General features: G+C 45.2%; 7 protein-coding genes and 1 non-coding gene across 8 annotated transcripts; 4 read left to right on the top strand and 4 right to left on the bottom strand.

The window, feature by feature from the left end:
* Window positions 1-239: 239 nt before the first annotated feature.
* LOC104584751 lies at window positions 240-3,090 on the bottom strand. Its single transcript, XM_010240308.3, has 2 exons — window positions 2,965-3,090; window positions 240-1,061 (listed from the first exon to the last, which is right to left on the bottom strand). Exons 1-2 carry the CDS (start codon window positions 3,013-3,015, stop codon window positions 468-470), a joined length of 645 nt encoding a protein of 214 aa, XP_010238610.1. The 5' UTR covers window positions 3,016-3,090; the 3' UTR covers window positions 240-467.
* LOC104584752 lies at window positions 3,074-6,615 on the top strand. The gene is made up of 2 exons (XM_024463079.1): window positions 3,074-3,582; window positions 6,244-6,615. The coding sequence occupies exons 1-2, from the start codon at window positions 3,102-3,104 to the stop codon at window positions 6,258-6,260; spliced, it is 498 nt and encodes a 165-aa protein (XP_024318847.1). The 5' UTR covers window positions 3,074-3,101; the 3' UTR covers window positions 6,261-6,615.
* On the bottom strand, window positions 5,166-6,247 carry LOC100831596 (xylanase inhibitor protein 1). Its single transcript, XM_010240309.3, has one exon. The coding sequence runs from the start codon at window positions 6,194-6,196 to the stop codon at window positions 5,294-5,296; it is 903 nt and encodes a 300-aa protein (XP_010238611.1). The 5' UTR covers window positions 6,197-6,247; the 3' UTR covers window positions 5,166-5,293.
* Window positions 6,431-11,682, top strand: LOC100831901 (cytochrome b5). Its single transcript, XM_014903003.2, has 4 exons — window positions 6,431-6,570; window positions 9,741-10,216; window positions 10,376-10,442; window positions 11,207-11,682. Exons 2-4 carry the CDS (start codon window positions 10,115-10,117, stop codon window positions 11,488-11,490), a joined length of 453 nt encoding a protein of 150 aa, XP_014758489.1. The 5' UTR covers window positions 6,431-6,570; window positions 9,741-10,114; the 3' UTR covers window positions 11,491-11,682.
* On the bottom strand, window positions 7,825-9,070 carry LOC100830985 (xylanase inhibitor protein 1). The gene has a single exon (XM_003578726.4). It carries the CDS (start codon window positions 8,901-8,903, stop codon window positions 8,004-8,006), a length of 900 nt encoding a protein of 299 aa, XP_003578774.1. The 5' UTR covers window positions 8,904-9,070; the 3' UTR covers window positions 7,825-8,003.
* A 564-nt stretch (window positions 11,683-12,246) lies between the features above and the next one.
* LOC100830160 (diacylglycerol kinase 2) lies at window positions 12,247-17,333 on the bottom strand. The gene is made up of 8 exons (XM_003578723.4): window positions 17,200-17,333; window positions 15,423-16,549; window positions 14,356-14,731; window positions 14,169-14,245; window positions 13,819-13,938; window positions 13,574-13,738; window positions 13,267-13,404; window positions 12,247-12,905 (listed from the first exon to the last, which is right to left on the bottom strand). Exons 2-8 carry the CDS (start codon window positions 16,509-16,511, stop codon window positions 12,753-12,755), a joined length of 2,118 nt encoding a protein of 705 aa, XP_003578771.1. The 5' UTR covers window positions 16,512-16,549; window positions 17,200-17,333; the 3' UTR covers window positions 12,247-12,752.
* A 5,985-nt stretch (window positions 17,334-23,318) lies between these two features.
* Window positions 23,319-23,389, top strand: TRNAG-GCC. Its single transcript has one exon. It is a non-coding gene; the product is annotated as a tRNA-Gly (tRNA).
* Window positions 23,390-24,206: 817 nt separating this feature from the next.
* LOC100829854 (cytochrome B5-like protein) lies at window positions 24,207-26,505 on the top strand. Its single transcript, XM_003578722.4, has 6 exons — window positions 24,207-24,378; window positions 24,974-25,101; window positions 25,177-25,214; window positions 25,348-25,425; window positions 25,510-25,601; window positions 26,126-26,505. Exons 2-6 carry the CDS (start codon window positions 25,020-25,022, stop codon window positions 26,193-26,195), a joined length of 360 nt encoding a protein of 119 aa, XP_003578770.1. The 5' UTR covers window positions 24,207-24,378; window positions 24,974-25,019; the 3' UTR covers window positions 26,196-26,505.
* Window positions 26,506-26,516: the final 11 nt, after the last annotated feature.

Below are 26,516 nucleotides of genomic sequence, written 5' to 3'. Positions count from 1 at the left end.
TCAGCCTGTCAGGGATGCAAGCAGGTCCAGCGTGATTGGCTTGCTAGTTCAAAAAAATTACTCAACAATTTACCTGGAAACAAAAACAAGGTATACCCAGTCCCTGCCTTTGCTACCTTGCATCCATGCACTCGATAATTTCAGATTTTTTTAGAGGATTTTTTCGAACTCCCATGCACCATACATTTCCTATGGTGACAAGGACCCGGAAGGGAAATGGACCAGTAACGTACCAAACGTTACTACCAAGGGTTTTTCATATCATTGACCAAAGCCATTGTTCAACATCCATCAAGCGTCCAATCATATGAACGACCAATGCATAATATGTAGCATTCATATTTGACCATAGGAAAAGGGTAACCAGCGATGAACATCGTAGGCTAAACGTCAGAACAAGCCATAGCCCATAGCAACCAGGTAGACGATTACTAGCACTACTGTTAAGATTGAGCTGATCAGTAACTTCACAGCTTCCTGATATGAATCAACAGCCAATCCCTCCTCATATCCATAGAAAGTGCCATCAGCGACCTGAACTTCCTGTCCTTAGAGGCAAACATGTCATGAGCAGTCTTCAGCTCGTCTTGATCTATATCCAGGTCATGTTCAAACATATCAATGACTTCATCGCAGATCACATTGCCCGGACCTAGTTCACGACGGATCCTTGCCTTCACTGCTTTCAAGCAATCCAAAGAACACTCCAGGAGATCAGCATCAAGATAGTATGTATCATCTTCCTCTTCTTCTTGAATGTCAGTAGACACATCATCTTTATCTTCTTCAGTAGACACATCATTGTCTTCTTCATCTTCTTCCTCTTCAGTAGACACATCATCATCTTCTTCCTCTTCTTCTTCCTCATAAGCAAACATAAACATGACCATGAAAAAAATGCAACCAAACATTGCAGTGAACTTGGCCATTCTTTTCCTCAATATGACATCTTGTTCATATGCATATGAGAATACATCGAGAGACCTTCTTCTCTTCCTCCTAGCCCTACCATTGTCTTCATTCGTACGTGAGCACGCGTCAGAAGGTTCATCAGCTGTGGACTGAAAAAAAATAACAAAATAAATAATCCTGAAAAAATAAGCATTTATCTGATAATGCTAATTCCGCCCGACCGCTTAAACAAGGTCGTTGTAAACTCCAATGATTACTGAGTTTGGCATTTATATGTTTAGTACTATGAAGATCTCAGTTGGTGGCAGTGGTAGGTTTGCCTTTAGGCTGCACTACCTATTGATTTGGCACAAATCATTGAGATAAGAGCAAGTATGAATGGTTTCATTTAAGTCGCTTGTTTGGCATTACTTTTTAGTCAGCAGGAACGCACATGTATATACCAAATGCTCAGGAATCAGAATACCAATTTAATAGAAGAACCTTGAAATATGAGAAGTTCTTTAAAAAAGAACTAACATGAGAAATTCTTTAAAAAAGAACTAACATAAGAAGTTCTTTAAAAAAGAGACTAATATGACATATCTGTGAAACTCTCAACTTATCCTATCATAAAGAACCCCTCTGGTGGTTTGACTGAACAAGACAATCAAAATATTATTTTTCTAGAATACAATTGAAATTTTATGGTGAAGCACGATTAAGAGTAATTTGCAGAAAACACCATGCACTGTGACGATACCACAAACTCACTGACTAAACAGATTTTACTCTTCTTCAGTACCCGACATGTTAGTCCCCATGATAGTTTCCAAACAGCAGGGCTCATAATCCTCAGAATACAGGAGGGGTCTTGATGCCTTCCCATCGAGCCCACGGTCTACTTGCCAAAAATATCCATAGAATGTTCAGATATGACTACAATGCACACGATATGACAACACAGCCCACATTTTGTGATTTTAAATCTGAGTTAAACAGATATGGCCACAAAATAAGTTCATATGACTAAAGAAATCAAAAAAGTCACTATTAGCATTCTACAAAAGATAGGCATACTGATTGTTGTGCAGCAAGAAGATTATGAATTACTCCAGAATTCAGAACTCTCCTACTCCCTCCGTCCAACAAAGGATGTCTCAACTTTGACCAAATTTGAATGCATCTATACACTAAGTCATGTCTAGATACATCCAAATTTTGACAAACTTGAGATATCTTTTGTTGGACAGAGGAAATATGTAGCCTTTCATCTATATGCACACAAATTTTGGTTCTCCTGCATAATGGCAGGTTGCATCAGACAGCCTAACCTCAAATACCACTGATGAGGACGCAAAACTAACTGCCCTCAACTCATCAAACCCTAATACCAGACCCTTGCTGCACAAATTTGCCGCAATCCGTAACAAAATCTGATGATTCCTCAAAACCTGAACCATCGAATCCTAAGCACTGACCACAATAGGGAGTGTTCAGATATTGCTAAATTGCTCACAAGATAACATAGCTCACAATCTCCCATTATGTCATTTCATCTCTAAGTTATAGAGATCAGCTAGAAAATTCACAATAAGATCACGAATGACTTGTGATTGCTCCGGGTTCAGAACTCTTCCCTTTCCATCCGTACGCGCAGCAGCACAAGCACAACGGTGCTCACAATTTAGTTCAAACATGACTTAACAAGGCGTTCTAGCAAAGATGGATGAAGTGACTGTTCTGCAGGTCACAATAAGATCATGAATTTGCTTGTGACTGCTCCAGCCTCCAGGCTTCAGCACGCAGCAGCACAAGCACAGTTTCGCACAAGATTTAGTGCCCCTGTGAAATGGCAATAGATTCTGCATCTACACGGTTGGGTCCGGGACCAAGACCCAAACTTGCAATCCCCCGTATCAAGGCACGAAACCCAGATTCCCCACATTCGTCCAACCGAAACCCCAAACCCTTGCTGCAGAAATCCACTGTGGTTTCAAACAAAACAGGATGGTTCCTCAAAACCCTAACCCCCCAAATCTTAACCCCTGACAAAAAAAAGGGAGCAACTACCTCGTCCACGAAGAGGGCACGTCGAGCTCCAGCCCTCGTCGTCGGTGCCATTGACGTGACCACAAGAGATTGCTCCGAGATTTTGGCGCGCGAGAAGCAGATGTAGGCGCGGAAAATCTTTTGGCCTTTTGGGGGAAATGAAGGAGAAAGAGCTCTATATATCCACAGACCTGAACGAGTATATAGCTGGGCTTTTGCTGCAGCCTGCAAGCACAAAAACCGAGACTGCGGCCCATCTCCAGCCCCAGATGGACTCCCGCCGCTGCGCGCCCGTTACCGGCCCGTTCGGCGCTCCATCTCCTGCCCCGGTGAGTTCCCGGTCCATCTTCTCTGTCCTCTGTTCTCAAAAAAAAAAAAAATCTTCTGTCTTCTCTTCCAGCATCTTCTTCCTCATGAGGCGCACAGTGGCCCGCTGGCCTGCGGTGGCAAGGTCCACGGGGCGCGTGGGGGGCGCGGAGCGCAGCGTCGAGGGCGTGCCGGCCGCGCAAGTGGTCCACAGGGCGCAGCCGCGTTTTGCACGCGTGGGGGCAGCGGAGCGGAGGCGGAGCCGTTGTTCGACCACTGTGCGAGCCTGGCAGCCACAACCACACTCCACACTTCGACCACTTCCAACCCCAGGTTTGACACTCTCCCTTCCCCTACAGAAGGTTGTCCGATGATTCGCCCCGGGTTTGCAGAGAAGGTGTTTGATGATTTGCCTCTTTCGAAGATTGGCTTTGCAGAGGATATAGTTGAAACTTGGTTTCCCTGTGCAAGTAGGTACGAGGAGTTAGAGATCTCCTTTGTTTCTGTCCTCGTGGTTATTTTAGATTTGCTAAGGTGTTAATAGCAAGTGCATCCAATTGGAACCCTGCTAAATCTGCCATGTTGACTGCAAAGGTGCAAATTCTTCGTCCATGTCTTTGCAGCTATTTGACCGGCACCATTGTCCCCATACACCTCCTCTGCTTCTGGACTGGATACGTGAGTACTTCTGCCAGAAGACATCACTAGCAGCCAGGCCTCTGTTATGCGTCCACCTCGCTAGGTTTGGATCTTTGTGCTCAAAGGTCATGTGATTTGGAGTGCAAGTGGAGAGCGGATGTTACTACCCTGACCACCATGAAGTCAGTTTCCAATCTTCGATATCTAAGAGGGAGGCTCTCACTACCTATTTTCCTGCCTCCTCGAGCTTCCATGTTAGTGTTACCTCATTTTCACGACACGTTCCCCTTATTTTTAGTATTGATTGGGCTGCTTTCACACCATTATGAATCGATCTCCATGCAGAAGCGTCATTTCTAAAAGGAAATACGTCGGGAAATCAGGTTTCTCCCTTTGTTTCTGTGAAACAACTAGAAACTTATTCTTTTTTTTACCTCTCTGTATGTGTAATTAAGCAGCCTATAGAAATTTTACTTAAATAGCATATTGGTACGTATACTTGGTAAATGATAATTATTCACGAGCTTTGTGCTCAAAGACCATGGACAATGGTAGATCGCCTAGACTGGGAACTATATTACACTGATTTTCACCACTGTCTTTACTGAAAATAATTCCTTTCCATTAACTCAGACAATGGTGAAGCGAAGTCTCATAAGTTTTGGGATATGAGAAACCAGACAGATAATCTGTTGCAACTGTTGTAGCATCTATTAGCAACGCCAATTATAGTTGTGTTAGGATGCTTTAGTCTTACTTTTTTTTTTCCTGTTCCTCACATAACATCTCACACATAATGCATACCGCCATGCATACCCTCTACATTACCTGCTATTGTTGCATGATACAAAACCACCCATGTGCTGATTTTTTCCAATGCTGGTATGCTTTTCCTCAAAAAAATCCTACTGGTATTATGTTGACTTTTATACTATATGGTATCTTAGGGTTTAAGTACTATTTTGCATAATTGTACCCTCATCATTATATCGGTCATTCTTTTATCGAGCGTCCATCCAAATTGCATACCCTGAGTCCAGCGACAACGCACGGGACATCGTCTAGTTATACTCAATTGCATACTACTAGCTACTTTCCTAAATATAATATGTCCTGACTTTGCCGAAATTAAGTATTTGGAACTTCTGATCAGTTCCGAGCCAAAGAACATGAACACCATTTAACCACATATCGTTATCACTCGCCAGAATAAAATAAAACGAGAAAATTGATTTTTTCTGCATGCTAACAGTTTGCAGACTGCATCAATTAGAAATCTTCAAACATCCATCCCGAGATCTCATTATGGACCTCTGATGATTTATTCGTACAATACACAGCTTATAAGCACTTTTTTACTGTCACACACACACACACACACACAGTTACAATGCTTGTTAATTAATTAGATGTTGCCGGCGTTGTAGATGTCGCGGCCATAGCCGGTGAGCTTGTCATGGTACCTGTCCCAGAGCATGACCCCGCCGTAGTTGGGTGCCTGCTTCACGCTGGGCATGAGGTCATAGTTCATGGACATGAGGCCGACCATGTCGTTCCTCCCCGGCGCGTTGGCCGCCGGCAGCCCCAGGTAGATCTTGCTCCGGGGGTACCTCGCCGTCCACTTGTTCCACTGCGCCATCACCCCGTCCTTGTACACGTGCGGGTACGAGCACCGGTCGTCACCGTAGAACCTGACGTGGATCCGCTCGAACAGGCCCGTGTCGAGCGCCTGCTCGATGCGCCAGTCCGGGAACACGCACCGCGGCGTCGCCGTCAGCCGCACACCCGGCGCGCCGCGATAGTGTTTGTTGTAGCCTGATAGGCGCGTGACCAGCTCGGCGTAGTGGCCGGGCGCGCCCTGGTCGATGAAGAAGTCGATGCCGTCGACCACTGCGTTGCCGAACGGTCGGAACACGCCGCGGCGGGAGCCGCCGAGGTGCGCGTTCCACAGATTGTCGGCGACGTCGGCAGCAGACTGGGAGGTCGGCAGCGAGTACTCGCTCCCGCCACCGCCGATGGAGAGGAGCACAAGGATGCCCTTGCGCTGGCAGTGCTGGATGTCGGCGCCAATGTTGTAGAGTGGGTGGCCGGAGAGGTCACCCCAGTACCTGCCGTGGCCGAAGACGCTGTAGAAGGAGATGATGACCGTGTTGTAAATGCCTGTGTCGCAGGCCTCCCCGAGGGAGCCCTCGTCCTTGTTCCGGCCCCAGAAGACGGTCAGGCCGTACTCAGCGGCTGCGGTTGCCGTGGCGGCGAGGAAGCAGAGGGCTAGAAGGGCTGCTACACTCGAACGGCGGCCCAACGCCATTGTGCCCTGTTCTTGACTTGCTTCTTCGTCTATTTCTTTCTTTGCAGTGCCAGTGGTTGATTGATTGCTGGATGATGTGAAGAATGGTGGGGGGGTCTATATATAGTTAGCAGATCGTGCGTCAAGAAAGTGTTACTAGGAAGGTACGCGCCTCATTCAGTCAGCCTCTACAAGTCATTTCCTGTGTTCTCTCGAACATATCCATGAGCAGGTCTGCTGAATTCTGCCTGCAGTATACTACTAGGCAGGTCAAATCAGATGGACGAAGACAACTAGCCGTTGGCAGATTACATACCCGTCGGCCATGCTTTTCTCTCTTTGGGAAAGCGTTATTCGCTCTGAAAGAAGGGAACATGTTGTCCTATCCAAAAAAGGTAACTTTTCTTATGCACCGGTGAAAACTATGGGTCAAACTGGAACCGAACTATACATTAAGTCGATACATTAAACCCCAAATTAAACTGCACCAAACTTATTTCCTAAGCGCTAAAACCAAACCTCTAGTGGTTTACTGATTTGACTGAACAAGACAATTGAAACATTATGGTGAAGCACAATTAAGTGTAATTTGCAGAAAAAACATGTACCGTGACAATACCACAAACTCACCTACTAAACAGATTTTACTCTTTTTCACTACCCGACCATGACAGTTTCCAAACAGCAGGGCTCATAATCCTCAGAATATAGGAGGGTCTTGACGCCTTCCTATCGAGCCGGCAGTCTACTTGCCGGAAACATGAATAAAATGTTCAGGTATGACTAAAATGCACACAGCATGGGAACACAGCCAACATTTTGTTATTTCAAATCTGAGTTAAACAGATATGGCTATAAAATAAGTTCATATAACTAAAGAAATCGAAATGACACTATTATCATACTACCAAAGATAGGCATAAGGTCACAAGAAGATTATGAATTACTCCGGAATTCAGAACTCTCCTATGTAGCTTTCCATCTGTATGCACACAAATTTTGGTTCTCCTGGGAAATGGCATGTTGCATCCCACAGCCTAACCGCAAATACCCCTGACCAAGACACAAAACCGAACTGCCCTGAACTCATCAAACGGTAATACCAAACCCTTGCTGCACAAATTTGCCGCAATCTGAAACAAAATCTGATGACTCCTCAAAACCTGAACCATCAAATCCAAGCAAGGGGAGTGTTCTGATATTGCTAAAATGCTCACAATCTCACATTATGTCATTTCAGCTCTAAGTTATACAGATCAGCTAGAAAGTTCACAATAACAACATTAATTACTTGTGATTGCTCCGGGTTTCAGGACTGTTCCCCTTTTCATCTGTGCACACAATTCAGTTCAAACAACAAGGCATTCTAGCAAAGATGGATAAAGTGGCTGTTCTGCAGGTCACAATAAGAATTACTTGTGACTGCTCTAGCCTCCAGGTTTCAGCACACAGCAACACAACTACAGTTTCGCACATGATTTAGTTTCGCCGTGAGATGGCAATCTCTTTTACACGGTTGGGTCCCAGACCGAGACCCAAACTCAGAATCGCCATATCAAGGCACGAAACCAGATTCCCCCAATTCGTCAAACCGTAATCCCAAACCCGTGCTGCAGAAATCCGATTTAGTTTCAAACAAAACAGGATGATTATTCAAAACCGATCATGCATGCTAACACAGTTGCAGATTGCATCAATTAGAAAAATTCAAAACATCGATCTCGAGGTCTCATTATGGACCTCTGATGATTTATTCGTACAATACACAGCTTATAAGCAATTTTTCACTGTCACACACACAGACACAGTTACAATGCTTGTTACTTAATTAGATGACGCCGGCGTTGTAGATGTCGCGGCCGTAGCCGGTGAGCTTGTCGTGGTACCTGTCCCAGAGCATGACCCCGCCGTAGTTGGGCGCCTGCTTCACGCCGGGCATGAGGTCGTACTTCAAGGACATGACGCCGACGACGTCGTTCCTCCCCGGCTCGTTGGCCGCCGGCAGCCCCAGGTAGATCCAGCTCCGGGGGTACCTAGTCGACCACTTGTTCCACTGCGCCATCACCCCGTCCTTGTGCACGTGCGGGTACGAGCACCGGTCGTCGCCGTAGAACCGGACATGGATCCGCTCGAACACGCCCGTGTCGAGCGCCCGCTCGATGCGCCGGTCCGGGAACACGCACCGCGGCGTCGCCGTCAGCCTCACATGGTCGTATTGGCGCGTCTTGTAGGTCGACAGAAGCCTGGCCAGCTCGTCGTAGTGGTCCGGCGCACCGCCCTGGTCGATGAAGAAGTCGATGCCGTCGACCGCCACGTCGTCCCCGAACGGGCGGAACACGCCGCGGCGGGAGCCGCCGAGGTGCGCGTTCCAGAGGTTGTCGGCGACGTCGACGGCGGACTGCGCGGTCGGCAGCGAGTAGTCCTTCCCGCCGCCGCCGATGGAGAGGAGCACGACGACTTCCTTCTGCTGGCAGCGCACGATGTCGGCGCCGATGTCGTTGAGCGGGTGGCCGGAGAGGTCGCCCCAGTACCTGCCGTGGCCGAAGACGCTGTAGAAGGAGATGATGACCGTGTTGTAGATGCCCGTGTCGCAGGCTTCCGCGAGGGAGCCCTCGTCCTTGTTCCGGCCCCAGAAGACGGTCAGGCCATGCTCAGGGTCTGCGGTTGCGGCGATGAAGGAGACGGCGAGAAGAAGAGCTGCTACACACCAACGGCGGCCCAACGCCATTGTTTGCGCCCCGTTCGTCTATTTCTTTCTTTGCAGTGCCAGTGGTTGATTGATTGCTGGATGATGTGAAGAATGGTGGTCATGGAGGAGTCGATATATAGCTAGCAGATCGTGTGCATGAACTAAGTGTTGCTAGGCAAGGCATTTGGAAGGTACGCGCCTCATGCAGTCATGCTTTTGCAAGTCATTTTCTGTGTGCTGTCGAACATATCCATGAGCAACTCTGCTGAATTCTGCCTGCAGGATACTACTGGACTGGTCAAATCTGATGGACGAAGACAACTAGCTGTTGGCAGATTACATATATACCCGTTGGCCACGCATGATTAAACTGAAAGAAGGGAACAAGTTCTCGTGCACCGATCAAAACTTTGGGTCCAAACAGGGACAGAGCCAGTAATTTGACACTAGGGGAGAGTTAGGATTAGGAGCGATCAGAGTCTTCACCTATTTTAAAATGATTTTTAATGAGCTTATTAGTATAAAATTTCTTAGGGGGCGAAGCCCCCGGCGACCCCCTTGGATCCGTCCATGGGTCCAAACTGGAACCGAACTATATATTAAACCCCAAATTAAAGTGCACCAAACTTATTTCCTAACGACCGACCCGGCCCATTTACCGTAATGGCCAATTTGGAAAATATTTGAAAAAAATAGAATGGCAATTTTATAGAGGAGCCTAGAAATACAAACTTAGGAGGCCACACAAGAACTAACATGCCAAGTTCTTTAAAAACGACCAATATGACATATCTGTGAGACACTCAACTTACCCTATTCATAAATAACCCCCCTAGTGGTCTTATGGAGCAAGAGATTTGAATATTTTTTTTGCAGAAAACACCATGTACCGTGATGCTACCAAAAAGTCACAGACCAGAAAACCCCATGTACCGTGATGTTAGTCCCTCAGGGCTCATAGAGCCCAAAACAACTGGGCTCTTGGGCCGAACAGCCCAACAATACTGTATCCAAAAGCGGCCCATTGTGACCGTGACGTCACGTCCGGCCTCGTCGTCTCCGAGCAGCGAGCAGCCACACACCAACCCGCGACCAACCGCAGACCAAGACGAGCAGCAAGCTCTCTTGGTGTGCTCAGCTCAGCTAAGCTCTTCTGCCTCCTCCTATTTGCGCCCAGCATCTTCTTCTTGGATATCCCTCTCCGCTCTGCTCCCCCAGTGGTCGAAGAGAGCGTTGTCTCCACTCCATCTATGGCGGAGGAGACCGAGACGATGCAGCTGCAGCTCTTCTCCCCGTCGGACGTCTCGCCCCACTCTTCCAGGAAAGACTGCTGGGTCGTCATCCATGGCAAGGTCAGTACTCAAGGATACAAGACATGAATCTCCTTTCTTTGTTTTTATCGATCAGACTCCTTTGGTCGGAGATCTAGTTTTGTTTGGTTTGTTGATTTTTCCTGTTAGTCTGATTCTCCTCTTCTTTTTTGTACTCTCTGATTTTGTTGCTTTTTTCAGGTGTACGATGTAACCAAATTCTTGGAGGACCACCCTGGTGGAGAGGACGTTCTGCTCCATGTATCTGGTAAGAATGAGATCTCTCCACCCGTTGCTTCTCTGGCTTCATTTCTGAATTTCAAGGAATAGTAAGTTACTGACCCCTCTTATACTGTTGGCACTGAATTACGGCAATATGGGATTCCATTGTGTTGCCATATTTATCTCTCTGTGTGTGTGGATCTCGTGATACCAAAATTCATAATTCATATTCCTTGGCTCGGTTGACTTACTTTTGGTGATCAACTCGAACCTCTTAACAGTAACACTGATGAATTCCCTTATAGAGACCTAGATTTTAGGGAAGTTCAAAGTGTAATGATATGCTCAGATTGCTTACTTGTGTTTGTATTAGAGCTCAGAGCCTCATGGTCATTGGTTATGTTTGGTAGTACCTCTTCTTGCGGATTTGAAATTTGCTATACCATCGATGATAGAATACGATGGAATAGGCCATACAATACAATGTAGACAATATCCATTGGCTCTTCACCGATGTCATGTTAATAGTTCTTTCTTAAACTGAAGTGATACCACGTTAATTGGTTGTAATATGTTACTATTTACGGTTATCTTGTTTTTCCCCCTTGATTTAGTGATTCCTTGGTTTGTGCGCATGTGGACTGGGTACAGATATAGTGAAGTAGTGTAGTAATTTAACTATCAGAAAAAAAAACTGCAATATTTACACATCAGTTGAGCCTTTGAACGCGATCCATCTGGAAAATGGACACGCCAAATATTGACAAGTTGCTAAATTTGGCTGCATCTGTCTTTAATTGATTCTTGAAGCCTCTGGAGACGCCACAGAGGCATTTGAAGATGTTGGCCACAGCACATCAGCCATCAGCATGATGAACAGCTACCTGATCGGAAGCATTGAGGACTATGTGCCTCCTAATCCATCGGATGCCGGAACAGTTGATGGCAGTTATATGGCACTGAACTCCCAAACGATGCAAAGGAACAAAGGCTCTCCTGCTCCAAACATATTTCTGGACTACGTACTCCCTTTGTTTATGCTTGTTATGGCCGTTTCAGGTTGGTACTACCTAACCTTTGTCGCCAAAAACTAGTGAATTCAGTGAAGATTTGTATGATTGCACATTTTTTATGTTACCATTGTTACTGCGGCGATACATTTAAGGAGGGTAAACCTGGTCATAGAAGCATTTGTACCTGATGGGGGTTTCTGGATTTGTCTTAGAGACCAAAAGAACTATGTATACTTTGCTTTATATCTATTGCCTTGTTGGATCTGCTTGGAAGCTGGAACTACTTTATATCTATTGACATATATGACTGGAAAGTTAGTTGTAGTGAAATCTGTATCACATTAAAAGCAAAGAGTGTGTGTGTTTTAGTTTGATGATGAATTACAAACAGTGTTACCGTGAAATAGAAGAATTCAGCTATGGCAGTGGCAGACTAACACGCGTATTTTTGTAGATCTTCAGGTGAAGTGTATGAAAACCCAGCCACCCCTGGGAATTTTCTTAGGAGTAGGATGGTAAACACATATGCAGGGATTTTTAGATAAACAACTTGTATAAGTTGTGCCATATTGCATTATTGGATGTTCAGAAGATCTAATTTGGTACGTGGCTGCACAGATTTGACAGATAGATCATAGATGGGCATCAGCTATGCCCTTCATCGGATTGACGCATAAATGACAGATATAGCAAGCACTCTGCGTGCCCTGGGGACCGATGGGCGTCACCGCCGGCAACTGGCAATTTGGCAGCTTAAGTGTGTCGTTGTTTGATACGAAAAAGGTCAACATAATTTGCCTAAATTTCACAAGCAACTTTTCATCATGAACACGGATATAGAAACATGCAGGAAGAACATAAATCAGCAGAGTTATCACCATCAGTTCCTTCACCACAACCCAAAATTTTAGTCACTCGCTGGAAGTAGCAAAATCCACAATGCTTGTGACATAGTAAGAGATTAAACTTAAACTACACGCATTGACGCACTCTCTAGTTACAAGAGCCCTATTTGCAGTTACAATGCCTTGCCGAGACCTATATGCAATTACAGTGCTCTAAGCTCTACAAAATTCTGTCTGAACTGGGATTCTTCTATCTCACCTTGGTAGCCACTTCAGATGAGCCCAGCCAACAAAGAAGCGACAAACCTATCTGAACTCTGGAAGGTACCATCAATCATGAAAGCGGGGAACCTTCTATTCCCTTGGTGTATACATCAACATCTACCGGCCGTATGCCTTTCTCATCTGTGCCAAGGGACTTCTCGACACAAAAGGGTTTGGTATCAACAGTATAGTATGCTGTTAGCTTTCTGAGGGGAGACAGCTATATATGGAGTGTCAGGAGGATAAACGGAGAGCTATCTCATGGAGGAGCAATCTCTTCTGAGCAGCATCAATTACACCGTTGCACTCTGCATTCACGAGGACATCACTCATGATGGCCGCGGCATGCCCAGTGGGCTCTTCAGATGTCCTCCTCAACATGAACATCTGCATGACAGCAAGGCATTGCTAATTAAACCATTTCACTGTGCATCTTTAACTAATTAAATGCCTATCTGATACCATATGTAGTGCGCTGAAATAGATATGAAGTTGGTCAATCAGCTGCGCGAACGCTGTTTTATCATCACATTTGGAAAATGGACGTAAAGATTATTTAAGAATCATAATACGGTTAGAGTTCGAAAACACTAATCACAATTTATATAAATATCTAGCAAAGGTCACATTGTTCCACAAACCGCAATTAGATTTATATTTCATTAAAGGAAGAGCATCTTCATGTGAAAAAGGATTATGTGCAGAATTTACATAATGTGTATCTATTGTATATAAAGAGGTAAAGTACCTGTCCACGATGAGATATCTCAAGGCACCCAGGTGGCTGGATCCATGGTTCCCCATCAACCTGAACAGGGAATGAGCTGTGGAGGTGAAATCTTATAACTTTCCCTTGGGCTAGCCGGTGGGCTCTCGAAAGCCCTACCTGTCAACCACAGCAACAAAATTCATTGTATATGAGTTCCTACCCCCAACATTATTCTTAAAAAACTAACAGTACTACATAGTAGCAAAAACAACATATGTTCTGGAACATGTACAGAATTTTAAAAGCTAATTAGCTAACACACATCAAGCATGAATATTATGTTTACCTGCAATTTGCCTAGATGCCATGTCCCAGATATACAAACCACCTCAAGCATTTTGTCGTGCATTGATTGTGAAATGAAATCGTCATCATGTTCATTGTCATTTTGCCAAAGATCAACACCACCCATGTAGCTAGCAATATTCAGAACGATCACACCTTCTGTATCCTGATGAAAATAACAGATAAGAAAATCGACCAATGATAAATCAGAAAGTAGAGATACATGAAATATACGAAGAAGGTTACCTCTGGAATTTCAATGTTCTTTCCATCAACCTCAAGGCTAACATGCCATGGTAAATCAGAACACGACCTATCCATCATATCCTTAGCGCCTTCTCTAGCGTATAACAGCTTGTTCACGAACTACAAAGTAGAAAATAATGCATTATTTTTAGCTGACATGAAGAGGCGTCATAAAATCTACTCCGTAATAGTTAGCATTGTATGCAATGTAGAATTATTCAGGAATTTCACAAGAAGCACTTCGTCTCCTATGGGAATATAACAACTAGATCTCTTTGCTCCAAATGAGGGGAATAACATTTTGCAGTAAGATAGATGTAAACTGCGGAAAGGCTACAAGATATCCCTACCTGACTGGAAAATTTATCTGGGCTTTCCTCCCTGGTAGTGTGGAAGTCATATGCAACCTTGGCATCACATCCAACACCTAGAAACCAATAGAAAATAGAACATATTCATCAACTTCTGTCTTAACTGAGATACGTAATATAAGAAATGTTGCCTAATTAAGATGGTGGTAGTTGAAGGATAGCATACCTAAATAATTAGTCATAAATTTTACTTGCTTGGTGCATTGACCTTGTGCTCCATTCTTCTCTTCGATCGCTACATTCCAGCGATCAAGCACTGTCACTGCTGCATGATCAACGTCATTTAGAAGTGCACATATTCCCCCTTGTCCTTCAACAGAAGACAAACCTCCACCCCAGCGTGTAACACGTGAAAGGTCATTTCCTGTTCCTAGTGGGAGAATGGCAACAGGGGGAGGAGATTCATAGTTCTGCTTTTCTATGGCATCAAGGACCCATGCTACAGTTCCATCCCCACCGCAAACAAGGATCCTGAAGTGTTTTACATTGTGGAATAGTTGCAATCCAACTTCAGGTCCTTGAGAAGCACTTAGCTCAAATATCTGATATAAGAACCCAATTGTCAGATCAAGATTAGAGTATTTATTACAACCAATAACACCAGTGAACAAAGAAAACTAATGGCGATTACTACCTCTGTTCCTAATTATAAGATGTTCTAGCTTTGTCCTAAGTCAATCTTCTTAAAGTTTGACCAAGTTTATAGAAAAAAGTACTAATATCTACAATAACAAATTAGTATACTATGAAGATATATATCATGACAGATTTAATAGAACTAATTTAGAGTTGTAGATGTTGGTGGATTTTTCTACAAACTTGGTCAAACTTTAAGAAGTTTGACTTAGGACAAAGGTAGAACATCTTATATTTAGGAAAACGGGAAGTATATATTAGCTGAAATATAAACAGAGACAGGATGGCAGATTCAGGGCCTATTTGATACGAACTATACACTATACAGCACAAGTTCCTGAGAATCTACTATTTTTGGCAACCTTTTTTTTTTATCTGCTATTATAGCAACATTAACTGGCAATACATCAATACAGTACCTATATCAGACAGGATAAATGGCCTACTTAACTAAACTAGAGAATGAAAAATGGTTACAATATTTCAGAAGATGTGTTAATAAGAAACTACACCAAGTTGCAAAATGGTTTATTTGACTCAGCAATAGATAAGGATAAGCTGTTTCCAACATGCAAGGTAAAGAATAAGGTCAATTACCTGTATGGGATTCAGCAGCATGTTAAGTCTTCTTCTAAGAGAAGGCCCATTTCGGCCCCCACTCTTGCCGTTGATGAAAACAAGCAGCGGCCTTGAATCTTGTGGCAAATTTACAAGCTCATACTTCTTTTTTCCTCCATTGGGAATGTCAGATCCATGTGTTTCCTTGAGAGAGTTTCTAGATAACTTGGGATTTGCGAGTGCATCCTTTTCATTCAGGTTCTGAAGTTTGGCAAATACTTCAAGAACTGAGTCAAGGATTGAACTGTCTGCAGGAGTCGGATTTGTCTTAACACCTGGTTGATTGTTCATGCGCTTCTTGTTGCGTTGCCTTTTAATCCGACCCCTAGAAGTGACAAAGCCTTCTTTGAATGAGTTGAACACTCCACTGATTGCCTGAGCTTCACCAACTTCTTTCACCGACAGAGGAGGAACAATAAGTCTCCTGAGGAGGCCAAGATCACAGGTGTTCCCCGTTTCTTTCAGCAGCTTTGCATGACAATCAACATGGATCTGCCTCTGGCACCAGAGGCAGCGCCAGATAGGAGATACACCTAGGAATGGCACACCACAGGGCTCCTCACAGTAATAACAGAAGGTGGATATCTCCGGGTTGTCATCCATCTCCACCCACCTCTCCGACCAGTGATGCAGCAAAGTGGAAGCACCAGCCTGCGCGACGCACTTGCAGTCGTTGTCAGCACCCCGCGAGCAGTACCAATGAGCTGCCACTCCGCACACAGAGCACCGGTGAACCACATCAGCATCAGGGCCCTTGGATCCCACGCCCTGAGCGGAGCCTAGCGACGACAGGCACACGCAGCACGTCGAAGGCTGGCCACCTCGGAAGCAGTCCTCAGTCCAGCTATGGCTCGAGCAGGGGCATCGCTGAACCTTTGACGCGGCCTTCTTCTCCCTGGCGGACGCCTTGAGCCAGTAGAGCGACGCCTCCCTCTGCAGCCTGAGGAGACCGTAGATGAGCGCCGCCAGGCCAAAGGAGCCGACGGTGATGAGCCACCCGAAGAACTCAATCCCGGAAGGATCAACCCAGCGGGTCATGTTCACCAGCAGCGATCCCACCAGTTCCATCCCAATTGGCCAGGGTTGACGGCCTCAAGAGGAGGAGCCTGCAGCAAAACCAGCCAGATTCATCAACCAAAATCTCCTCCTAAAACAAGGATCTTAATGGAATACTACTATACAACAAAATCACCGTCTTAGGAGATTGGAATGTGTGCAACTATTATATATCTTGCACAATAATTTTCGGAAATCAGTATCTTACACAATAATAACTGATGATTTTTTTTGAGATTACAAGATATTTTTCAACGAAGAGTTGGTAAGGAGAGAAATCCTCGCATGTATCAGCGCCATGGACCAGGAGAAAATCCTTCCTCGCCCCCCACTTGTGAGTCAGAGCCCCCCTCGCTTGCGCGCGCGCTCGTCAATCGTTCGCCATGGCTGCTGGCTACCTTCCCTCCCCGCAGGTTCACCAATTTTCCACCGAGTTCGGCGGAAGGAAAAGTAAACAAAACCCGAAGTGCTGGATCAAAACGAGGAGAGGACAGCAGCTAGCGCGAACTGGATCGAGAACCCACGACCCCCACCAGATCCCTGCCGCATTCGCCGTCCCACGACTCCAACCCCCGGCCGAATCGTCGTACGCACGCACGCAGTAAAATCAACCCAGCCCCGCCGCGCGCAAGCCGCTAGGATCGCGGGCACCAGTATCAGCAGAAGAAGAGAGAGAGAGAGAGAGAGAGAGAGCACGCACCTCGTGGGGGGCGGCGGCGGCAGACCCTAGCTCGGTCCGCTCGGCTCCGAGTCCGCTTGGCTTGGGTGGCTTGCGTCTTCGCCGTGTCGCTCGGGCTGGGAGGAGAAAGAGGGAGAGAGGAGAAGGACTCGGGGGGGGGGGGGGGGGTAGTCGGTCGGGGTGGTGGTGGCGTGCGGCCGGTTTAAAAGGGTGGGGGCTCCGGAGGATTCGGCGGAAGCGCGTGCCGGGCCTGCGAATATGATCGAGCGGTGGTGGGGGGTGGGGTCCTGTCCCGAGGAGCTGGAACTCTGTCGCTTTACACTAGCTTTACTCTTAACAAAAAAAAAAATCTATATCTCGTCGGGTATTAAATTATTTTTGTTACACGATAGAACTGATGATGAATCTAGGAATCTTCACTGAATTTCTACGGAGCATACGTCTTTGTGCAATTTGGAAGCTACTAGAATGTATTCTCTGAGTGCATGCTGCCGTTAATTTTGTTTAATACTAGTTTAATGTTCATGCGTTGCTCTGGTAAAAAAAAAAGACATTATAGTGTTCCGCGAGTAGTGTTTGGCATGTATTCTGCATGGACGAAATACCGTTTTTCTTTTTGTTACGCATGGACATTTGGTGTACGATCACTTTTGATGTTGCAACGATGCTACTTCCTTTTTTGTTTGTAAAAATACTCACCGTAGTTCGCCACCATTGGAACTAGCCACATAGAACATGGAGAAGCGGAGCCCAGTTCATCTAAAACCGAAAGAAATAGTCTAGTTGACAGGAGGATGGTTTCATATGTAGGCGACACACTCGGCTGACTACCACTGTCGGCCATGTCAATATGCCATAGAGATGGGCAAATTGACTCTATTGGAGAAAGGGATTTTCTGCTTCTAAATAATCCAGTTAACATAAACTCCCTCAAAAAAAAAAAAACTTACATACAATTTGGACAATCATACGATTTTCTTTTGTTAATTATAGAATCTACACTCACCATCGTTGGCTTCAAACTAAAAAAACGCAGAGCAAAATAACATCGTCAGTAGGTATATGTGGAAAGGTTTTATGCGTGACCTGATTTTACATATGGCGACAACACAATTGATGACGGGGTGCAACGTTGTATCGTCCAATCTTCTCGTATGCTTGTCCGGTTAGCCTTTTCAAGATTCAAGACAGGCGGGCGGGCGTCCGAGTCTTCGCCGGTGCCAGTAGGCAGTACGTGCCTAAAAAGAATCAAAACCCCTTTCCTTTCTGCATCGCTTTGTTTTTCTCACATCTAGTTCTTCCTTTCCCCTCTCCCATTTTCCCAATTTATGTCTATTGCTTCGTTCGTTTCATTGGTGTGTCGGTTTACTGGTAATAGCGTTCATAACTATGCCCGATCTGTGTGGTCTTTGGCTAGCTAGCTGCTGCGTGTGGTCAGCGTGTTCGCTTCGATGGGATCTATGCGTCGCCGTCCGTTTCGACGTGTTGCATCTTGGAATTTGATTCGATTAGCCTAGACAGTTAGACAGGTGCACGGTTGGTAGCTACACGAGTGTGATGGCTTTGTGGTTGCGGTGGGAGTGGGAACAAATCTCTGTCGACGGATTTAATTTAGGAGTGGAGTATGTATCTAGCTCCTAGTTGGGCTTTATGTTCTTGCTTTGATTTTGACGGATGCAGCATAGACTCTTCAGTATCACTAAAGTCATTTTTCTTGCACGGAGGATTTTATGTTTTGTTGTAAAGAAATGTAAGATCATTAAGGGAAGAAGACCCAAATGAAAAGACAAAATGATAGTAAACCCGAAACCCAAACAAGCTCGGTGTCCACCACCGCCAGGACAACGGAGTATCTTTAAGATTTTAAACGGACAGTAGAAATAGGAAAATGGAATGACGTCCAAATATTCATTCAACAACGACTGTGATACGTCAGCTAAGATTTAAACATTTTTCTTAAAAATCATCGCTTGAGACATAGCCACGCACTCATATTTGTAATCTTTGCTCTAGATGTTGATTCGGGATTTACTTGCATGCTCGTCGGCTTGGATGTGCCGCCGAAGGTGAGAGGGACATCAATAGAACAAACAAGAAAAATCACCGCAGAGTAGATGTTTCTTCTTTTCTTGATTCCACGATCTTTTTAGATGCTCACAAATACATAAGTACACTCGTCTATGTGAATGTGTGTGCATCTTACTCCGTATGAGCATCTTCGAGAAACTGATCCGACATATCTTGATGTTGATGAAGCCATCGATGACGTTCGTTGTCGATGAGTACGTTACTTTTGACTATAAAATCACCGCTGAAAAAATTATTGAATAAATAGTACTCTCCCTAGTACTCACTTCGATCCATATTGCTTGTCACGGCTTTGTCTAGTGCGTATCTAGACAAAGCTGCGGCAAGTAATATTGATCGAATGAGTACTTAAAATTGATGGGCTAGTTCCACCGTAAGCAAGCTAACCAATTGATATATGTTTAGTTCGCTAATTGTATGAAACACGAACAAAACGTTTGCGGCTTTTCCTTGTATGTATAAAACTTGTTTGTCATGCTCTCGTTTTCTGGGTGAGAGGCCGGCCGCCGGAGCACTCCCCACATCCCCACCATCCCATGCTGCTCGCCGAGACGAAGCAGACCCAGCGCGTGAAGAAAGCGGGCTTTTGAGACGGAAAGCGCATTCTTCGCCCCTAAGACTTGGGAGCGAGGCTAATATTCTGTTTCCACAAAACTGGTTCACGTAACAGAGTCCCAGCACCCAAGGCAAAGCTAGCGCCTTCCCCCTGGGATAAAAAAGAAAAGAAAGGCAAAGTTAACATCAATCATGCAATCCGAAATGGACCCTCTCTCTTCTTTTCCAGAACACCTTTTTAATAAATTTATTAGTAGTAGTAGTAGTAACTTTTAACTTACGCATGCGTATGATCTTGGCCACTTGGGAAGGTGAGGGAGTTCAAAAATTGGAGAATCGAAATTGCTCGTCGGTGCCGTACAGAACTAAAGACGGTGAAACTTTGCAGCTTAGATAGATCAGTGTATATATGCAGGTGTCGATCAGCCTCTCGTTGTTTATATTTATCTTTGCAGCACAATTAAGATACTTCTGAGACATTGATTAGGACTGGTGCCAGTGTACCGCAAGACTTAACAACGGCCCGGCTGAAAGCCTGAAAGTTTTCAATTTAGAAATCAGAACCTTAATTGTTTACCCGGCTTGTTTGTTTACTTAAGATATTGTCCAAGGTGTGTGTTAACTACTCCGTAGCTAGCTAGAGAATACCGTGGCTGACTTCGACCTTTTGATCAAGCAGTACGAAATAGGATGCTCCTGAAGAAAGGTACCGCTGTTTTTGCGACCAGTACTGCCAAAGGATTTGGAGACTGGCGTAGAAATTTGGACGGGTTCATACTTACAAAATGCATGGACACGACGGTGCATGTTCAACTTAGTCGCTATCACGCGCCGGCCCACGTACATACATATACGTGACACGAACGTACCGCTCCCATGTCACGCGTCGTTCGGTCCCGGATGCATGCACACGGTGTCCCTTTTCTGGACACAAAGGGAAGAAAGACCTAACGAAAATATCGCATTTGGCTCCTGAAGAAAGGTACCGCAAGGATTTGGAGACTGGCGTAGTAAATTGTGCACAACTGCTTCAGTCTTCCATATACGTATACATATACTTGTATATAGCGTAGAAATTTGGATGGGTTTACTTTCAAAACGCAAACACAACGATGCATTAGTCGCTCCATCAGCTCCGACTATATTTACTCCATCGGCGCCTCTGAATTAAGCACATTATTTGGGTGAACTGAGGTAGAGTAGACCGATGATCCGGCCGGTAGTCATTTCAAGAATTCAAGTATATATAGCGATTAATAATAGTCCCTCGATCACGATACCCGGGCACGGTATAGGACACGACACGTACGATCGAGCAACACTCATGCTATCACGCACCGGCCCACGTACATGCATACGTGACACGAACTGCTCCCTCATCACGCGTCGTTGCCGGACGCATGCACACGGTGTCAACTTTTTTTTTTTGCGAGGACACACGCGCGGTGTCAACTTATAGAACGGTGGCTCCTTTTCTGGATACAAGGAAAGATATTCCGTAACGAAAATATCGCTGCTTCGCTGATGTGTGTGTTAAACCGTCCAAATGTGCCGCTGACTCCATCCTGCTGGTCGCTTTCCAAGGGAACAGTACTCAGCTCAACCTCAACTACACCACGCCGACGTGTACGGTTAGGCGTCAACTACACCAACTGTCCAACTGCCCGGTGGGCCCGTTTCAAGCTATCCGTCTGCCGCGAGACGCAAAAATCCACTCGGCCTCCACGTGCATCTTTTTCGTGCAGCTGATTGGTTGGGCGACGGCTATACGGGTGAGTATATTGCATGGGGACCGTGACGTGTAAGTGATGTGTCGGCAAGGCAAAGGAGTCGGCAAGCAGAGATTCCGCCACGTGGCCGAACCTCCGTACAGCTCACCTTGGTTCCCTCGTTTGGAGGTTCCGAGGCGCTGTTCAGATTCTAACTGTCTGTTTATTAGTGCTCTACTGTAACTGTAAGTGCTTTTACGTGTCCTATGCTGGACGGGACATTTGTTTAAGTTTGTCGACATGTTCTTCTAGTTGGATCCCGGCGCGCGAGGAATTAGAACAGTCGACCATAAACTATATATCTCCAGGAATGATTGCGTCAGTGCGTGCTCAAAGCTGGCAAAGGCTCCCGTACGTAGCCAGCGAGAGTTGTACACTGGCTGCTTGGTGTGGCACCTGGCGGGCGATGGGGGAAACGATCGATGCGGATTCGTGCATGTGTGGACTATCTAAAGAGAGCTATATCCTCAAATCCATATGTTTTAGTTAAGTGTTAATTATTCACTCCGATTCTGAATTGTCGTCGAAATATTACATGTATCTAGACGTCTTTTAAGAATAGATACATCCATATATATTTGAGCAAATTTGAGTCAAGAATTTAACATCGGAGTGAGTAGTTTTTCAGGAGACCCAAGAAAGTGTACGTGATAACATCATAGGAGATTCTCATAGAAACCCCATAGTTTCTGCTGCCTTTTGGTTAGGCAGAACTCAATATGATTTGAACATTACAAACTTAATTTGTCGTATCCTCCAAACGAGTCGTCGTCGGTTTTGGTTTATTTCTGGATTTGGACCAGCTATATACTATCAAATGCATGAAACTCCCCACATGCGTTCCTTCGAACCGGCCAGAATGCAATACCCGGCGATTCCGCTTCAGAAGCCAGTGCCCGGCCGCACCGTACGGGCCGGGACGTGGCCGCACAACGGGCTCTCATTGCAAAAGCCATGTGGCCGTAGCGTGGGATGTACAGGAGAAGGGTGGACTCATTGTTCCACCTATGTTCGTAGCTGACATGGTTAATTAGTTGGTTGACAAACTGATTTCACCTGCAGGGGTGTGGAGTCTGTATCGAGCACGTACACTTAATTAGGACGGGCCGTCCAAGCGCGTATAACCAGGCCGCCCATCTCGGCCACGCCGCCATGCTGGCCATCTATCATATCGAGCGATGAGTATATCGTTCTTGATGTAGTGGCATGCACGACTGGCCCATGTGATCGAGCTGAGCCGCGCCCAGTTACCTTGAATCTGAAGCCGCCGGATCGGCAAACACGTTCTTCCAAAGGAATCCCCGTAGCTAGGTAGGCGCGCTCCAAGTCTCGAACAATTGAATGGCAGCCGCGAAATAATGCAGTCCAATCACACGCACGAACGCTTTGACCTTCAGTACCTGATTAACGGACACTTGTTCTCTTCAGGATCCAAGTTGTTAGTAAGAAAAGAGGTCAAACTGAACGTTGTCTTGGTCCAGCCAGCCGGCCGGCTGCCAAGGTTCATGCAGCAATCTGGACTCGATCGCCTCGCTTACGTATCTATGCCTGAATTTGACTCGACACACAGCATTCGATCCATGCATCATCACCATACCGGGAGCACCTTTTGAAAGTTGGTTGCTCCGGCCGCCACTAACGAGCCACCAGTGATAATAGCAGAGCGGTCACCGCTAGTGATTGAAAGTAATATTACGAGAAAGGAAAAATCTCCATTGAAGCATCAAAGCACCAGTGGTCTAGTGGTAGAATAGTACCCTGCCACGGTACAGACCCGGGTTCGATTCCCGGCTGGTGCAAGCTCTATGTTTTTATTTCTTCCTGTATTCAAAAAAATTACCTCCAAAGAATGTATACCAACCTTTTTTTTTGTTGAGGGAAAGAATGTAGGATACCAACTTTATTATTTGCTGGTGTCAGTAATATATGGACAGGCAGAGGTAGGCAGGAAGCTGTGGAACATAATTCAGTCCTACAAGCACAAAGGACAGTCAAGGTCAAAGAATCACAGGAAACCAATTTGTCCACGGAACAACCGTCTCGTGTCCGCTTGGCCCTTCCAGTCAGTTCTGGTGCGCACAGACGCAGATTCAGTCGCATTTGGCTTCAGTACACGATATAGCATTAGCAAGCACAGTGTCACTAAAATGTAAATAAATCAGCAAATTTGCCAATAAGAGGTCAAACTGTGGCATCTCTGTGTTTCTCGAACACCAATCTCAATGTGGGCAAGCGAGCATGGCAGCAACTGGCGGCGGATGACATAGACTGTTTTCCATGAGGCCATGTGAACTCCGCAGTCAGCACCCGTAGGCATTTAGCCAAAGAAGCGACCCTTGCCAGCTGGGTCATACTTGTAGCTGTAGATTTTGTGTGATGCCACGTGCTGCTAAATGTCAAATGTATGTGGAATTGTTGTTTAAATGCGAAGCCTTGCAAAATTTGCTCTGAGAAAGAAAATTCAGCGGAGGAGCAATCGATCTTACCGATTTCACTCCTTTCTTGTAAGAATTGGAACTTTTTATTGGAAGGCCCGCATAGCTTCGGGAGGCCGTATTGCTCTTGGGCCGAGAGTAGCATAGTTCAGAAAAAAAAAAAGACAGGCCGTATCCCCTCTCTCTTTTTTCTCAAAAAAAAAAGTAAACACGAAGGTGAAGGAGGCTCCTACGCCCTCTCCTGCGCCACCGATCTAGCACATCTGGGTGCCGAAGGACCCGCCGGCGCCGCCCCTTTGAATCCTTGACGGCCGCCCACCGCGACAGCAGAGGCGGAGCAGGCAGCCACGGTGGTAAGCAATCCCCTCTCTTCCCGCTCCCTCGGTCTGTCTCCCCCCATCTATAGCATGGCCCAGAGACGATGAACAGAAATGCGTTCATTTGCCTCAAACTTGCAAAAGGCTCCCCACCCCTCGCCTAGTTGCTAAATGGATGTATTCGGATCGTACGACGTACTACGAAGAACAATACCTGCTTACCAAATTCCAATTTCGTGCTGTTTCAACCGTTATCCAAAATATGTCGCCTAAGATGCAGGGATCGTCACCTACGGACCTACCACTGCTAACAGTTGTTTCACTAAATAATACTCCGTACTAATCATCTACTACTCCCTCCGGAATTACTTGTTGCAGATTTAGTACTTGAATTCAGGGGTTGTTGTTTGCATTAACTCCTCTCCTGTTCTCTATCGGTCTTATCCTTTAACTTGTTAGCGATGCTATGATACTGCCATGTAATGGTTAATTTGAATATTGAGATGTTTAACTATTCCTTAGTAACGATAACACATCTTCTCTAATCATTTACTTGCTTAAAAATCCTAAGCCTAACATTTGCTCCTTTTGTCAGTATCTCTGTTGACCTCTAGTATTTTTGTTAGTGCAGACATTACTTGTGTCACTGCAAGGTTCTGTAATACCAGAGGAGCAAGATGGAAATTTTTGTAATCGTCTCACTTGTCATCCTTCTTGCGCTAGGAGCTTTCTTTGTAATGCCAAAATCCCAGAGAAAAGGTACAAGCTGCATCATCTGCGAACATAATGACTTAAGTTGAAAGCATTGGATTTATACCTACTGCTGTATTGCAGACAAAGCAAAAGAAACCGATTCAGATGCTAATGGAACGGTAAACTATTAATCATTCGAAGTCATATTCAGTAGACTAGTTTCTGAGCCTGCATGCTGCAGTACTACCAGGCAGATTTTTTGAATGCCACCTTGAAGGTCTGATGCAAAATTCTTGGTATGGTTGTCGTTAGACATCTAGGAGCTATACAAAGGATGAAGTCTCAAAGCACAACACCAGGAAGGACTGTTGGATAATCATCAAAGACAAGGTTGCAGAAATGGAATGACCACCTCACTTTACCCATCTCTGGTGATCTACAGCCTTATCAATTTGTATTTGGTGGTTGCACCAGGTTTATGATGTTACTCCTTATGTGGAGGAACATCCGGGCGGAGATGCCATTCTAAACAATGCTGGGGATGATTCCACAGAGGGCTTTTTTGGGTTAGTAGCTTCTTATCTTCTTCAGTGTACTGGGTTGCATGTTCTGCTATGCCATTTAAGGACCTCATTAATTTTAAACTGTTGTTTTCATCGTTTTTTCAAATACTGTGTATTCCCAAAGCGAGATAATTATTGTAGGATTTTTACTATATTTTTTTATAGCGGTGTTCTTATGGCCTTTGAATATTTAGTCTCAGAATTGTGGGTGCCTACAATACCACAAGAACAGCAACCTTAAAAAGAGACAGTTCTGTTCTCTCAGTAAGCAAAGATGGCTAGGCTCTCAAGCTACCTATACTGGAACCGGATTGCTACTGCTGGAATCTTTGGCAGTTGTGTGCAAGTAATTTGACGTTTCAGCTGATCCTCAATCGCTCATGTAGTCTACATACCGGAGAAACTGTTGCTCCTCTGTTTCAGCCTCTATGATTTATTAGCAAGTATATGTATTAAAAATGTTTATTTCTGTTGCTCCTCTGTTTTTCTCCTTCACTTTGATGAGCTTCTTCTCTCTGGACCTGCAGCCCACAACATGGCACTAGAGTCTTTGATATCATTGAGGATTTCTGCATTGGCTCATTGAAGGCTTCATAATAGAATGGTTTAGAAGCCTTGAGAATTTGTTGAGGGCGCCATTTGTTGAAACCCAAAGCATGAGAGGCGACAGATTATCCAAGATTCATCATTGCAATGGTCGGGAGTTTGTTGTAGATGTCAGAGTCGAATTGTTCTGTAGCTGCAACCAGCGCTGGCTTAACATCTGTGATGTAATCATGTAAGTTCATTTTTTCTACTGTAACTCTGTAGACATCACTCTAGCCATACTAGTTTGCGGTTATGCATTTCTGAATGTATTCTTCTTGACAGCTGAGACTTCGAAATGCGATGAATGCATGTTTGTTTAGTTCATTTCTA

Source organism: Brachypodium distachyon, chromosome 4 (genome assembly GCF_000005505.3).
Source record: "Brachypodium distachyon strain Bd21 chromosome 4, Brachypodium_distachyon_v3.0, whole genome shotgun sequence".
Lineage (NCBI taxonomy): Eukaryota > Viridiplantae > Streptophyta > Magnoliopsida > Poales > Poaceae > Brachypodium > Brachypodium distachyon.
The sequence above is the reverse complement of the archived record's forward strand: the minus strand, read 5'-3'. Positions and strand labels throughout refer to the sequence as shown.

What these genes read in the sequence shown, in the direction of transcription:
- LOC100829854 (XM_003578722.4), top strand. Translation starts at nt 25,020, where the DNA reads ATGGAAATTTTTGTAATCGTCTCACTTGTCATCCTTCTTGCGCTAGGA. An exon ending in ATTCAGATGCTAATGGAACG is followed by an intron (nt 25,215 to 25,347) that starts GTAAACTATTAA and finishes GGTTGTCGTTAG; the next exon opens with ACATCTAGGAGCTATACAAA. An exon ending in GGATAATCATCAAAGACAAG is followed by an intron (nt 25,426 to 25,509) that starts GTTGCAGAAATG and finishes TGGTTGCACCAG; the next exon opens with GTTTATGATGTTACTCCTTA.
- LOC100831596 (XM_010240309.3), bottom strand. Translation starts at nt 6,196, where the DNA reads ATGGCGTTGGGCCGCCGTTCGAGTGTAGCAGCCCTTCTAGCCCTCTGC.
- LOC100830160 (XM_003578723.4), bottom strand. Translation starts at nt 16,511, where the DNA reads ATGGAACTGGTGGGATCGCTGCTGGTGAACATGACCCGCTGGGTTGAT. An exon ending in AGAACATTGAAATTCCAGAG is followed by an intron (nt 13,739 to 13,818) that starts GTAACCTTCTTC and finishes TATTTTCATCAG; the next exon opens with GATACAGAAGGTGTGATCGT. An exon ending in GGCATCTAGGCAAATTGCAG is followed by an intron (nt 13,405 to 13,573) that starts GTAAACATAATA and finishes TGTGGTTGACAG; the next exon opens with GTAGGGCTTTCGAGAGCCCA.
- LOC100830985 (XM_003578726.4), bottom strand. Translation starts at nt 8,903, where the DNA reads ATGGCGTTGGGCCGCCGTTGGTGTGTAGCAGCTCTTCTTCTCGCCGTC.
- LOC104584751 (XM_010240308.3), bottom strand. Translation starts at nt 3,015, where the DNA reads ATGGCACCGACGACGAGGGCTGGAGCTCGACGTGCCCTCTTCGTGGAC. An exon ending in GTGCCCTCTTCGTGGACGAG is followed by an intron (nt 1,062 to 2,964) that starts GTAGTTGCTCCC and finishes ATTTTTTTTCAG; the next exon opens with TCCACAGCTGATGAACCTTC.
- LOC104584752 (XM_024463079.1), top strand. Translation starts at nt 3,102, where the DNA reads ATGAAGGAGAAAGAGCTCTATATATCCACAGACCTGAACGAGTATATA.
- LOC100831901 (XM_014903003.2), top strand. Translation starts at nt 10,115, where the DNA reads ATGGCGGAGGAGACCGAGACGATGCAGCTGCAGCTCTTCTCCCCGTCG. An exon ending in GGGTCGTCATCCATGGCAAG is followed by an intron (nt 10,217 to 10,375) that starts GTCAGTACTCAA and finishes TGCTTTTTTCAG; the next exon opens with GTGTACGATGTAACCAAATT. An exon ending in CGTTCTGCTCCATGTATCTG is followed by an intron (nt 10,443 to 11,206) that starts GTAAGAATGAGA and finishes TGATTCTTGAAG; the next exon opens with CCTCTGGAGACGCCACAGAG.